General features: G+C 42.0%; 1 protein-coding gene across 9 annotated transcripts in view; it reads right to left on the minus strand.

The window, feature by feature from the left end:
* Window positions 1–15463, minus strand: part of LOC122746015 (cytosolic phospholipase A2 gamma-like) — a 50391-nt gene that overhangs the window by 26358 nt on the left and 8570 nt on the right. For 6 of the 9 annotated variants that reach the window (XM_043991490.1, XM_043991491.1, XM_043991489.1 and 3 more), the window contains 6 exons: window positions 7599–7694; window positions 2832–2885; window positions 2501–2547; window positions 2144–2255; window positions 1543–1679; window positions 426–624 (listed from right to left, as the gene is read on the minus strand). In XM_043991490.1, the coding sequence (XP_043847425.1) occupies window positions 426–624; window positions 1543–1679; window positions 2144–2255; window positions 2501–2547; window positions 2832–2846 (510 nt within the window). In that variant the 5' untranslated portion in view covers window positions 2847–2885; window positions 7599–7694. Of the gene's footprint in view, window positions 1–425; window positions 625–1542; window positions 1680–2143; window positions 2256–2500; window positions 2548–2831; window positions 2886–5744; window positions 5911–7598; window positions 7695–15463 lie in introns of all 9 variants that reach the window. The other 3 variants (XM_043991487.1, XM_043991492.1, XM_043991494.1) reach the window with 3 other exon arrangements.

Here is a 15463-nt window from a genome sequence, read left to right on the forward strand (position 1 = left end):
GCAGCTGTAAAGGAACTTGGACCCTTATTGCTACTCCAACCTTGTCATTTTTCAAGTGAAGAAACTGAGATCCAGAGAGGACAAAGTGTTTGCCCAAGGTCACACCGAGAATCAGCAGGAGAAACAGGATTTGAACCCAAGTCTCCTGGCTCTAAATCTAGGGCTCTTTTGACTAAGGTCAGGTTGGAAGGGCCCCTCCCTGCCGCACCACCAATAAGTTAACATGACCTCATCCAATAGTGCCCCAGAACTTAGCACAGTATCTGGCACATAGTACGTGCTTAATAAATGCTACTTGACTGACCAGCAGGCAGGAGGCCTGGGCTGGAGAGTCACCAAAACAGGGAGATAGAATGGGAACACCTTCACCTGAGATGAACTCTCTCCCTGCTCCCAGCTGCCCTGGGTCCCAATAGAGAGCTTACTTCCTTCGTAAGATAGTAGACAACAGAATAGGACCAGAAGTCAGTGAGGGAATAGTCATCCCTCTCTGCAGCCACACAGAGCCCATCCAGGGCAACAGAGAACTTCCAGGAGTCCTCCTGCAGCCGCCTCCGGAGCTCATTTTCTGCCTTCACCAGGTCCTGAAACCCATCCCTCTGACTGTACAGGGAGGACATGCACCTAAGAAGGAGAGAAACATCTGTCTACCTATCTGGTGAAAGGTCTGAACAGTTACAAATCCCCTAGGGGGCACCATAGTGCAGAGAGTACCAGCCCTGGAGTCAAAAAGACCCAAGTTGAAATACAACCTCAGGGGGCAGCTAGGTGGTGCAGTGGATAGAACACCAGCCCTGGAGTCAGTAGTACCTGAGTTCAAATCCAACCTCAGACACTTCACACTTACTAGCTGTGTGACCCTGGGCAAGTCACTTAACCCCAATTCCCTCACTAATAATAATAATAATTTTTTAAAAAAGAAATACAACCTCAGATACTTACTGGCCATGGGACCCTGGACAAGTGACCTCACCTCTGCCTGCCCCAGCTTCCTCAACCATAAAATGGGAATAATAATAGTACCCACCTCTCAGGGTTGTTATAAGGATACGACAAGATGGCATTGGTAAAACTGCTCAGCACAGTGCCTGGCACGCAATACATGCTCAAGTATGCTTGCTTCCTTCCTCCCTTCTCTGGTGGTTTCCAAGTGCTTAGTAGTTACAAAGGCCTGGATGGCCCTTCCTTCTCAAAACCCATTGACTATTAGCCAAATGCATTATTTACACAGCTGGTTAGTTTCCAAAGTGCTTTAAAGTCTAGCTCTGCTTTGTCATCTACGAAGCCCACTGCTCCCCCCAAACTTCATAGTTTCACCAAGTTCTTTCTCATTCATTGTGTCCTCACAGAAACCCCTCCACTATCAGCCAAGTGCTAGGCTCAACATTATGCATGAAGCAAATTTGGGCAGGAGACAGCAGGGCATTTGTGGAATGGGATTTTGTGGATTAGAGAGCCTGGGTGTGAACTCAGGTCCCCTTCCTCTCAATGGAGCTGCAGATCCCCTCCCCAGAGACAGCACCCACACTGAGAGGTTCTTACCAGGTGGAGCCAGAGACTCCTGCAAGGTAGGTGACCATATCCAGGAGCCCCACATGACTCAGCTCACTAAGTACACCTTGGCAGGCTATGTCAGCCCTCAGGCCCCCACCAGACACCAGGACAGAAAGCACAGGGCCCTAGGCACAATGGAGAGAGAGCTGAAAGTAGCTTCCCAGGGCTCCTACCTGGGAAGGGAGGTGAGAGAAGGAAATGTGACATCAGGGGAAAGGAATGACAGGTAGGCTTCACATTTGGGTAAGGTATAGAGGAAGTTACACTGCAGGAGATAGGAAGAGGGTGAGGATTCACACTCTGGAAAAAGAGGAGAAAGGAAGGAATTCCCATTGAAAGAAGGAGGGTAAAAGGTTAATTAATGATTTATTCCTGGGAAAGAGGAGGACCCCTAAAGGTACCAGGAGGGAAGATACCAGGATCCACACCCAGAAAAGACAATGGGTCAGAGATCAATAAAGGCTGGGAGGAAAAGGCTTGAAATGGGTCCAATAGTCAGGCAAATCCAGAGTATATACTTCAGGGAAACTTCTGCAGAGCCTCCAGATGCCTGGGTTCTGCCTAGATCATGGCTTCCATGGCCTCATACCTTTTTAACATTGAGGCCCAATTTCCTCAGGGCTGTCAAGACCTTCTCCCCCCGATTTTTCACTGCTGCCTTCTCTTCATCTGAGATTCCAAAATGGACGCTGATGTCAGAACTGCCCGGAATAGTAAGAGACTTGTTATAGACAGCCGCTTAGGCTCAACCTTGACCTTGAGTTGACTGGTCAGTGTTGAGCTCTGCTCTGGAAGTTCTTCCCACCATTGAGCTACAACCCCTCAGGTTCTCAGTTTCTAGCACTGGTTCCCAGTCTGCCACCCATGGACCCACCTACCCCTAAACCTTCTCTGCTTTTCACCAAACCACCCTCACATCTAGTTGGGTAGCATATCTGCCTCTCACCTTCCATCATGCCTCCTAGGGTGACTCTTGGCACCATAGGCAACTTCCTGCAAAAGACAGAGGCTAGTAGGGGCCTTTTATACAGACCCATTAGTAGGAACACCTCCCCCCCCAGGCCCCACACTCCCACCAATGTCCATAAGGATAGAGCCCTGAACCCCTCCTTCTTACAGGCCCCACCCCTGACAGCTCTTCCTAGCATTTAAGGCTCTACTTCACATCTCCAGCCACTTCATTTCCATCCCCACACCTCTGCCCCAAGGTGACCATTCCAATCTCACATATGAAGTTACCTGGAAGGTACCAAGCAGAACAGAGACTCAGACAGTACCTGTGGTTCAGTCATGCTTGCTGTCTTCACAACCTCCTCTGATCACAGAAAGATCTGGGCCAGAAGAGAAAAAGGGAGGGTGGGGAGAGGAAAACAGAATCTGCCTACAAGGGTCAATCTCTGTCTTTCAGGGTGTGTGTTTGTGCATTTCTCTCTGTCTCTGCTTCTCTCTTCCCACCCCCCCTTCTAATACAATTCCTTAGATGGCCATTCCAAGTAAGTGTGAACTCAGAGGACCCACTCAACCTTATAATGAGCCATTTTCTAGGGATTGGAAAACACAGAACTACACTTGGCACCTACCTCCCTCAGGTTCCATACTGTGTACCTTAACCTCCTTTTCCATTGCCCTTGGGAGAAAGGCTGATGATCCTTCCTTTGACCTGTTGCTTATCATTTCTTAGGCAATATCTCCCTACCTCCCTCACATCATACCTTCCAATTATTTCTCTCACATCTGCCAAACTCTAAAGCCCAACATAACCATACGACTCCAGTGCTTGTCTCTCTTTTCTTTTCCTAACCCCTTTGCCCAGGTGAACTCTGAGCTAATTGGAGCTACCTGAGCAGTCCTGTAACATGCCTCTTCTTAAAGGATACCTATCCCTCCTAATCACTTGAGAAAAGGGATCTCATGCTCTGACTCTTTCTTCTTTGAACCTTAGCTCACAACTCTATAAAGTGAAGATGGATGAACTTGACAATTCCTAAACCCAGACAGCCTGATATCATGGAAAAATCCTAGATTGAAGGGTTCCCTTGAGACATAAAGGCCTTCTGCAAGGACCCTATAGAACTCCAGTGTCTCTCCCCTCTCCCAGATCCTAACATAATCCATTTGCTCAGTAATTAGGTTAAGTTCAACCTATTCTGGGGATAGAGAGCTAGACAGGGAATGGCCCTGGATGTTAGCAGGAGTAGATTAAAGGAAGTCAGCTTCTTACATAATCCATCAAAAAAAGAAACCAACAAACCATACAGCCAAAAATAGAAATGACAGGGGCAGCCAGGTGGCACAGTGGATAGAGCCAGGAGGACCTGAGTTCAAATCCGGCCTCAAACACTTAACATTTACTAGCTGTGTGACCCTGGGCAAGTCACTTAACCCCCATTGCCTCACTTAAAAAAAAAATAGAAATGACAAAGCTAGAAGTGACTATACCCCCATGAGAAAATGGAAACCAAGTAAAATAAAAAAGAAGCAAAGCAGAAGGCCAATGTATTTAAGGGATACAAGTGAACCAGTGGTCGCATTAAAATGTAGGAAGAAGGAAAAAGAGAAAAAGAAGAAAGAGGAGAGGAAGAGGAGGAGAAGAAGAAGAGGAGGAGGAGGAGGAGAAGAAGAAAGAGGAGGAGAAAGAGGAGGAGGAGAAGAAGAAGAAGAAGAAGAAGAAGAAGAAGAAGAAGAAGAAGAAGAAAATCCCTTGAGAAGTATTATCAAATGGGTAAACAATACACTTAGAGAATTTAAGCAAGATTGACAATTTGAAGATCATAGGAGCAGAGAACAGGAAAGTTCAGAGAATATAAAAAAATCAGACAAAAATTAAGTGAGAACTAGAGATTTATGGGTCTGTGGTGAATGACCAATAACTTAATAGCATGCAGGTCTAGAAGGATGAGGGTATTCTCTGCTGACTATCCTCTCCTCCTCCAGGATACTCTCTTTTGGTTCTCCTCCCATCTACCTGATAACTCCTTGGCTGGTTCATCATCCAGATAATGCCTCCAACAGGTGTCTCTTTCCCTCTCTCTCTCTCTTTCTCTCTCTCTCTCTCTCTCTCTCTCTCTCTCTCTCTCTCTCTCTCTCTCTCTCTCTCTCTCTCTCTCTCTCGCTCCCGCTGATAACCTCATTTGTTTTCACAGACTTAATTATTATCTCTGTGTAGATCGTTTTGGATATAAGCCCTGCTGTAGCCTCTCTAAGCACCAATCCTATAGTGTCAACTGCCTACTGGACATTTTGAACCTGACATCCCATCAGCATTTTAAATTCAACAAATCCAAAAAAGAGTAACTGATATTTTCTTCCTCAAACCCATCTCTGTTCCAATGTTTCCAATGTCAAAGGCTCCATGATCCTTTCAGTCACCAAGGTAGATCCACAACCAAAAGGTCAGCCTGAACTCCCCTACTCTCACCCTCCATATCCAGTCACTGTAAAGTCCTGTCATAATTATCTTTGCGGCATCTCTTGAATACACCCCCTTCTCTCCTCTGACACTGCCCCTACTCTGGTTCAGACCCTCATCACCTCATCCTGGATCACTTCCATAGCCTGCTGGAGGATCTTGAGGGTTTCTCCCTATTCCTCCATTCAGTCACCAAAGTGATTTCCTAAAATGTGTATCTGACCATGTCACTCCTCTACACAATATCATTCAGTGGCTCCCTATGGCCTCTTGGACCTATGTATAAATCCTTCTGTTTGACATTTAAATACTTTCACAACCAGGACATAGGTGGCCTTCCAGGTTACATGAGCAGCAAGATGGTGAACTAGATGTTTTCTCTGACTTCTACAAACTCAAACTTTTTTTTCTTGGTGAGGCAATTGAGGTTAAGTGACTTGCCCAGGGTCACACAGCTAGTAAGTGTTAAGTGTCTGAGGCTGCATTTGAACTCAGGTCCTCCTGAATCCAGGGCCAGTGCTCTATCCACTGTGCTACCTAGCTGCCCCAAACTCAAACTTTTAAAAGCAGAAAATACACCAAAGGTAAAGCAATTTAAGCTGTTTCCATGGTATAAGACACCCAGAATCCAAAAGAAGATTTTTTTAAAAAGCAACTAAACCCCAGAAAGTGACGCTCACTGACTCTGAGCTCACCACCCTTCCCCCACCTCATACACTTCTAGGAGCAAGAGGGCCCTAGCAAACTCAAGAACACAACACAAGGTCACATCAAAACTCACCCCTAAACCCCAGTCTCCCCTCCCTCTTTCTAGTGCTGTGGAGACCCCTGCTCCAGGCTGTGGAAGTTTCCTCAGGGCTCAGAGGCACCAACTCCAGTGCAAGAGAAAGTAGTTTCTGCTGATGCCAAGAAAAGCAGATTCTGAACTGTGGAATTGGGCCAGAAAACTAAGGAACAGAAGAAATGGGAGAAGTCAGCACGAAAGGATACCCTGCATGTGGAGAGCTGTGCAGCATTCCCCTAAGCCTGAGAGAAAGAGCACAGCATCCCGCTGGGGCCAGTTCTGACCACCCAAAAGTCAGAAGGGCAGAGACCTAGGCTGGGGAACCATAAATATCCCGGTATGGGAGGAGACTGAAACATTTCGAGATCCACCATCCAAGGAAATCACAATGAGAGGGGAGGGAGTCAGAAGTGAGCAATAAGGAAAATAAAGGGAGAGGAGTAAAAAACTGAAATTACTTGAGTTTCCAAGGAGAAGAAATCTCGTTCTCTATTTTCACTCTTCCTGGTTTAGGTATAAGAACCATATTTGTCTTCTAAAAGGAATTTGGAAGGACTCCTTCTTTGCCTATCTTTCCAAATAGTTTATGTACTATTAGAATTAATTATTCTTTAAATGGTAGGATTCATTTGTGAATCCATCTGGCCCTGGAGATTTTTTTATAGGGAGTTCACTGATGGTTCATTCAATTTCTTTTTCTAAAATAGAAGTATTTTAAGTATTCTATTTCCTCTTCTGATAATCTCGGGGATTTATATTTTTGTAAATATTCATGCATTTTGTAAATATTCATGCTTATATTGTCAGATTTATTAGCATATAATTGGGCAAAATAGCTCCTAATAATTACTTTAATTTCCTTTTCATTGGTGGTGAATTCACCCCTTTCATTTTTGATACTGGTAATTTGGTTTTCTTCTTTATTTTTAAATACACACACATATATGTGTGAGTGTATTTTATTTATATATATATATATATGTGTGTATACATGTGTGTATATACATGTATGTATACATGTGTGTATAAATGTGTGTGTATATATACATAAACTAGGAGCTGGTATTATGGAAAAAACCAACAAAGTAGATAAACCATGGGCTTATGTACAAGAATTCAAATCTCACCTTACTAGATGTGTGACCTTGGGCAAATCACTTAACCCCAATTGCCTTAAATATCTGGGGCCCTCTTCAATTGTCCTGATGTAGATTTTGCCACAGAACCCAGATGGCTCAACAGGAGAAAGTAAGTTTGGTGACCTTGCACAACCCTCCCTCACTTAAATCCAATTCACTGCAAGTCATAACACCACCTCCAGATGTCACGGTCCTCTTTCCAAGAATGATGGACAAACAACAACAATGTATTACTCCCCTTTGTACACTCTACAATACAATCAAAATGTCTCATCACAAGCCCCCACCCACGTTTTTATCTTTAACAGTATTTAATAAAAGAAGACTATTAGCTCAAAGCAAAGACATTTAATGAAATGACATAGTAAGAAAACATTTCCCCAGTAAACCTGGAACACTCTCCTTTACATAGATAAAGGGTTAGCAGAGAGAGTGGGCACACATAATCAGACATCTAGTATTTATTAAGTACCTCCTATGTGCCATGCACTGGAAATACAAAGAAAGGCAAAAGACAGTCCCTGCCCTCAAAGAGCTCATAGACTAATGGGGGAGACAACATGCAAACAACTATGTACAAATAAGATAGAGACAGGATAAATTGGAGATAATCAACAGAAAGAAGGCACAAGCATTGAGGACACAGAGAGGCACATAAGGAACACATCTGGTCACAGCAACTCACTCTCTGAAGCAAGGAGTGGCAACTCACCCTTCTGAGAATGCGGGCCTATTGATATCCTTATGCTGCAGTAGTCCAGGTCAGTTTAGTCTCGATGTTGCCTTCCCCTCTGCCTTCAGCTCAAGACTTTAAAAAAAAAAAAAAGAAAGAAAGAAAAGAAAGAAAGAAAGCAATCACACTTTAGGAAGCCAATTGTGCTTTCCTCTCTGAGTCCTCCCAATAGGAGATGTGCAGCTCTAGACCCTGAGTTCTTTGGAATGATGTGGAATCATTCCATAAGTCCTTTTCTTTTAAAGACTTTTCCTGATTTAGTGCCAGATCTCCTCTCCCCTCAAAAAGCAACCTCTACCTAGCTTATGGTGACTATCTAATATATTTCCTAAATTTTTATCTCCACAAAGTAGGCTATAAACCAGGTAGTTCTTATTGGCTTAATAATTGCCAAATAGCTCCAAGGTTTAGAGTATCCGGATTTTTTAGCAAAAATAAGAACAAAAATATTACAAACCACCTGAATAAGAGAAGAAACTATTTATCAAAGAAATACAATGAGGATCACAGAAAATATTTGAATAAAGACAAGAGAGAATAACAGAAATTGGAAGTAAAATATTTATGGAAAAAGCAACCTGGTCCATTAGTCCAGAAGTATTACTTGGGCAAATTCAGAATGCTTTATGAAGTCAGAAGATGAATATTTAAGGAGCAGTCTGTGAAAAGTTTACAGAAATGTATGCTCTATTTCTCCCAATCCCAATAAAAAATTTCCAATAATTCCCCATGGCTTCTAGGATGACATATAACCTATTTGGTCTGGCATTAAAAACCTCCATGAGGGGGCAGCTAGATGGAGCAGTGGATAAGCACCGGCCCTGGATTCAGGAGCACCTGAGTTCAAATCCAGCCTCAGACACTTACTAGCTGTGTGACCCTGGGCAGGTCACTTAACCCCAATTGCCTCACCAAAAAAAAACAAACAAACAAAACAAACAAACAAAAAAAAAAACCTCCATGATCTGTCTCCCATTCCAGTGGCTTTTCATAATATTCCCTTAACTTATTCTCTATTCTCTCTACTCTACTCTCTAGTCTCTAGTCAAGATGGCCTTCAAACTGTTGCTTGTAAGCAACATCTCATATCCTCCCTCCATACCTTTGTCCAAGTGGCCTCCACATGAGAGCTACATTTCCTCTTACCTATGCTGCATAGGAACCTGGCTTCCTTTAAATTTACTCTCATGTCACCTCCTACTTTCCCCCTCCCTATAGAATAAGGCCAGGCAGAGCACATAAGGCTCAGGACTCACGTCAGAGCCACAGCAGAGGAAAGGACCAGCCTCCCAGGGGGTAATTAACCAGAGAAGAAGACAATGCAGCGCCTACACAGCCTGGGCCATGGAGCCCTCCAGGAATCATGAAACCAAGGCAACATCTGATATCCAATCAAGACCTGTCAGGGCCATACCCTGGGACAGAGTCAATTCCTGGGTGGTGATTGCTCAAGAAGAATGAGACATATTCAGGAGGCCGATGCTGGCAAAGGGCAGGATTGATTACAGTGACCCCATCTAGAATGATGGCAGGATAGGGGCAGCAGTATGCAGATTGAAGAGAGGACAGATCAAGGCAAGCATTGGTCATTCCTATCCAAGAGTGTGGGAGGGGGTGGAGGTGTCTCGAAGTCCTGATCTAGGAACTGAGGTTGGAGAGATAGTTAAATAGAAGAAAACTTTGAATACAATCCAAAAAAAAAATGCTGTGGATTTTTTTAAGGGAAACACAGAAGAAGTAATTAAGTACATAATAAGTGCAAGTACAGTTTCAGAAAAAGAATGGTTTGACCATAAGGACTTCAAAAGTGAATGAGGGGTGGCTAGGTGGCACAGTGGATAAAGCACCGGCCCTGGAGTCAGGAGTACCTTAGTTCAAATCTGGCCTCAGACACTTGACACTTACTAGCTGTGTGACCCTGAGCAAGTCACTTAACCCTCATTGCTCTGCAGGGGGAAAAAAAAGAGTGGAAGGAATAAATCAAGGAATTTTTATGGAATTATTAAGTCTCCTGATGTGGGAGGGAAGGGGGGGTGGGGGGAATGTAGAACAAATAGCTTAGCAGAGAAAGTAGAAACATTACCCAAATAGTGAACTCATTGAAAAATGGAATGGAAAAAGCAATGACTGAATGAGACAAGAAATACTAGAATGGGGGCAGCTAGGTGGCACAGTGGATAAAGCACCAACCCAGGATTCAGGAGGACCTGAGTTCAAATCCAGCCTCACATACTTGACACTTACTAGATGTGTAACCCTGAGCAAGTCACTTAATCCTCATTGCCCTGACCCCACCCAATATATATATATATATATATATATATATATATATATTAGAACAAAGTCAGCAGACTGAAAAATTAGAAGACCATATGGATTATCTACTATAAAAAGCAAATGGTCTGGAAAGCAGGTCAAGGAGAGAGAATTGAATAATCATCAGTATGTCCAAAAATTATAACAAAACAAAAAAATTTGCTTCCAAATTCCCAGAAGTCATAATAGAAATCTTCCCAGATCTCTAAGAACCAGAAGGTAATGTGAAAATAGGACAAATCTACCAGTCACCTCTGGAATCACCAAATTAATAATACCCAGGAATGTCATAGTCAAAATTCAAAGCTTCCAGTTGAAAGGAAAAAAAACTGCAAGCAACCAGAAAGGAAGAGTTCAAGTACAAAAGAATCTGTCAGATTCACATAAGACTTCACTACAACACTAAAAAGAAGGGAAAGCACTGGAATACAATATTCTAAAAGGCAAAAGAAAAATACTCAAATCCAAAAATAACATGGCCTGAAAAAAAAACTGAATATGGTGCCATAGGAGGGACAAGTCACTTTAGTGGTCAGTCTATGGACTAAATTAACTTAAAGCAAATTCATTTGCTGAGATCAAATTATAGGAAAAGTAGCTATAAAACATTCCCTTATAAGCCTGGGGCATACTGTCCAAAAAATGTATACAATATATGGCGCAGTGGATAGAGCACCGGCCCTGGATTCAGGAATACCTGAGTTCGAATACGGCCTCAGACATTTAACACTAGCTGTGTGACCCTGGGCAAGTCACTTAACCCCAATTGCCTCACCAAAAAAAAAAAAAAAGTTTAAAAAAAAATGTATACAATATCAATGGGAAGAGTGGACTCATACACTAGTAGAGAATAATATAGGTAGTTAACACACATGACTAAAGCAACTAGCACCTCCAGCATTACAGGTCCCTGATAATCTTTTTTTTTTTCTTGAGGTGTCATCATACTATGCCCCTACATGTGGTATATCTCCTAGCAAAGCTAGCTATTATGCTCCACTGACTTCATACCTTAAATGCCCATCCCTACTCCCTGTTGGATGCAGTGGCTTCTAATGGAAGATTTTTTCCCTAGTTACATGTAAAGACAGTTTTTAACATTTGCTTTTTAAAATGTTGAGTTCCAAATTCTCTTCCTCCTTCCCTCTCTTCCCCATTCATTGAGAAGGCAAACAATCTTATATAGCTTATATACGTGCAGTCATACAAAACATATAGAGTGGGCCAAAAATCATGAATATTTAATAACTCTTTTATTTTTTGTTTTTAATTTGTAATATCATAGCATCATATACAGTATATGTAGGAAGTGAATTCACATTATATGTAAATGAAATCTCATAAATGGCAAAAATAAAAAATATTTTTCAATCAGACCCTTTCTGACTTTTGGCCCACCCTCTATTTCCATATTAGTCATATTGTGAAAGAAAAAAACAGACAAATCAACAGGAAAAATGAAGATAATTTTTTAAAATGTATTTTGATCTGCATTCAGTCCTCATCGGTTCTTTCTCTGAATGTGGATAACATTTTTTAGCATAAATCCATTGGAATTTTCTTGGACCATTGTATTGCTAAGAATAGCTAAGTCATTCACAATTGATCCTTAAACAACATTTTTGTTTCTGTGTACAATGTTCTCTTGGTTCTGCTCATTTCACTTTGTATCAATTTGTATAAGTCTTTCTAGGTTTTTCTGAGAGCATCCTTCTCATAATTTCTTATAGCACAATAGTATTCCATCATGTGTGTGTGTGTGTGTGTGTGTGTGTGTGTGTGTATTCCATCACAATTTGTTTAGCCATAGCTCGATCTCCAAGGGGGAGACAATGACAATTGACCGCTGGACAATGACCAAAACAACATGCATAAAATAATCTAAGGAATATAGTACTTGGACCCTAGGAATTGCTTTTAGACTGACTGCCTGACCAGTGAAATGAAGAGGCAATAGAACTCTGGACAAGTGTAACAGTCAATTTTCTCTCCTGGCTCCCTAAGTCAAAGTGCCCAGCTCAGCCCTCGCTAACAGATTCCCTGGTTTTCCAGTGGTATGCTTTAGAGGTATTGCGGTTGCCTGGGTGTTAAGTATCTGTTAGGTACAAATAAATGAAACTAAAAAAATTTTGCTTAATTCTTAGCAAATGAAAAAATAAGGGTTGAAAAGAAGAAGCAAGAGCAAATAAGAAGGAAGTTAGCCACCAAAAAAGTGAATATGACTCTAATTCCATGAGATATTTGATAACCTACCCCCCATTATCTCCATTTCTAAAAACTAACTCCCCGAGGATAAAGAGATGACATACAGAGAAATCTTCAATCAATCAATCAATGAACATTTACATTTATGAAACACCTATTATGTACCAAACTCTAGTGTTATAAAAAGAAGCAAAAGATAGTCTCTGGGGGCAGCTAGGTGGCGCAGTGGATAGAGCACCGGCCCTGGATTCAGGAGGATCTGAGTTCAAATCTGGCCTCAGACACTTAACACTTACTAGCTGTGTGACCCTGGGCAAGTCACTTAACCCCGACTGCCTCACTAAAAAAAAAAAAAAATTTTAATTTAAAAAAATTAAAAAAAAAAAAAGATAGTCTCTGCCCTCAAGGAGCTTACTCTTATGATTTGGGGGGGGGGGGGTTTGCACAATGAGGGTTAAGTGACTTGCCCAAGGTCACACAGCTAGTAAGTGTCAAGTGTATGGGGCTGGATTTGAACTCAGATCCTCCTGCATCCAGGGCCAGTGCTCTATCCACTGCACCACCTAGCTGCCCCTAAGGAGCTTACAATCTAATGAGGGAGACAACATGTAAACAAATGCATACAAACAAGCTTTATACAGGATAAATAGGAAAGAACAAAGGAGAGGCACTGGAATTAGGAAAGGATCCAGTAGAAGATGGGGTATTAGTTGGACTTAAAGGAAGTCAGGGATATCAGTAGTCAGAGTAGAAGAGGGTGAAAAAAAAGGGGGGGGGGCAGCTACATGGCACAGTGGTAAAGCACCGGCCCTGGATTCAGGAGTACCTGGGTTCAAATCTGGCCTCAGACACTTGATACTTACTAGCTGTGTGACCCTGGGCAAGTCACTTAAATCTCATTTCCCTGCAAAAAAAAAAAAAAAACCAACAGAGTGGAGGTGGGAGAACATTCCAGGTATGGGGGATGGCCAGAGAAAGTGCCTAGAGGTTAGAGATGTAGTGTCTTATTGGTGGAACATCTAGCATCACCAGATTGTAAGGTACACATTGAGGAGCAGCATGTAAGACTGGAAAGGTAGGAGGGGGCTAGGATATGAAGAGCTTTGAACAAAGGAGAAATTTCTCATCAAAGTGAGTCTTCTGATCTTCTGATGAGAGGGAGGAAGAAGGATTTGTATGGAAGACCTGAGGAGAGAAGAGATTTGGAACAGCTACTGTGAAGGTTATACAAGTCAATTAGGAGAAAGTGTCCTTTGCTACCTCAGGGGTCCAGTTGATATAAGATTAGAAACTATTATAGTGGATCCAGGCGTCATGGTTGTGACTTCCTCATGTGGTGGTCAGCAGCACAGCAGAAGAGTAGAGAAAGGGGACAGTGAATAAAAACCCAGGTTTAGGCCTTAGCAAAGTGTGAGCATCCATAGGAGGAGAAAAAGGCTTAAAGGCAAGGGGAAAGTATAACAGTGAACTGGTTAAATACAAGGTTGTTTGGGAAAGGTGAAAAGTGAAGCAATGATAGATGAAGGGACCAGAGGGTATGGTGAGGACAGAGAGTAGCTTTAGGAAGACTAAGGCTCAGAAAAAGGTGGAAGGGTAGAAGGTCCTGGTCAGAGCAGTGGGATGAAGGGAAAAGAATCATGGGTTGAGAATTAAAGGACCAGGGTCCAAACCTAACCCCGTCACTTGCTCCCTGTCTGACCCTAGGCCAAGCAAGTCAGTTACCCTCTTTTAAAATGAAATGATTGGAGGCAGCTAGGTGGCGCAGTGGTTAGAGCACCAGCCCTGGATTCAGGAGGACCTGAGTTCAAATCTGGCCTCAGACACTTAACACCTACTAGCTGTGTGACTCCAGGGTCGCTTAACCCCAATTGCCTTACACACACAAAAAAAAAAAAAGAAAGAAAGAAAAAAATTAAAAGATTATACAAGATGGCTTCTTTTTTTTTTACATTTTTAATTTATGAAATAACACAAGCATTTCCACAACATAGTGTAATAAAAAAGATGATCGTGCACAAAACTGCCTATTATGTACAGTTTGCTGTTCCTTTTAACTATATAATCATCATGTAACTCTTTTTTTCCCTTTTTTCTCCTCTTCCCCACCCCCCCATTAGAGATGGCTACCATTAGACACAAATAGTGTATTTGTGTGTATGTATGTATGTGTGACTGTATGTATTGATATATAGGTATATTGTGTATGTATGTAAAATCATTATATACATATTTCTATTTATCAGTGTGTTTTCTGGATGCAGATAGCATTTTCCTTCAAAGGTCCTTTGTAGTTTTTTTTAGTATTTATAATAGTCCAGATGACTTAGTCACTCAAAGTTGCTCTTAAAGCAGTATCACTATTACTGTATATAATGTTCTCTTATTTTGCTTTTCATTATTTCACATAAATCCATCCAGGTTTTTCCTACAACCAATGAGCTCATCATTTCTTATAGCCCTGCAATATTCCATCCAAATCATATACCGCAACTTGTTCAGACATTCCCCATTTGATGGGCATCCTCACAACTTCCAGTTCTTTGCCACCACAATGAGAGCTGCTACAAACATTTTAGAAAATATAGGTTCTTTTCCTTTTTTCCTAATCATCTTTAGAAATAGACCTAGTAGGGGGCAGCTAGGTGGCGCAGTGGATAGAGCACCAGCCCTGGATTCAGGAGTACCTGAGTTCAAATCCGGCCTCAGACCCTTGACACTTACAAGCTGTGTGACCCTGGGCAAGTCACTTAACCCCAATTGCCTCACCAAAAAAACAAAAAACAAAACAAAACAAAAAAAAAAGAAATAGACCTAGTAGTAGTATTGCTGGGTCAAAAGGTATAGGTACTTTGGGGTAGCTAGGTGGCGCAGTGGATAAGGCACCAGCCTTGGATTCAGGAGGACCTGAGTTCAAACCCAGCCTCAGACACTTACTAGCTGTGTGACCCTGGGCAAGTCACTTAACCCCATTGCCCTGAAAAAAAAAAAAAGAAAAGAAAAGGTATAGGCACTTTAATAACTCTTTGGGCATAATTCCAGATTGCTCTCCAAAATGATTAGATCAGTTCATAGTTCCATCAACAGTGAATTAGTGTCCCAGTTTTTCCACATCCCCTCCAACATTTATCACTTTCCCCTTCAATCATTTTTAGCAGTTCTGATAGGTGTAAAGTGATATGTCAAGGTTGTTTTAATTTGCATTTTCTAACCAATAATGATTTAGAGCATTCTTCATATGGCTACAAATTGTTTTGATTTCTTCATCAGAAAACTGCCTTGTCCTTTGACCATTTATCAGTTGGGAAATGACTTGTATTCTTATA

Source organism: Dromiciops gliroides, chromosome 3, assembly GCF_019393635.1.
Source record: "Dromiciops gliroides isolate mDroGli1 chromosome 3, mDroGli1.pri, whole genome shotgun sequence".
NCBI classification, from domain to species: Eukaryota; Metazoa; Chordata; class Mammalia; order Microbiotheria; family Microbiotheriidae; genus Dromiciops; species Dromiciops gliroides.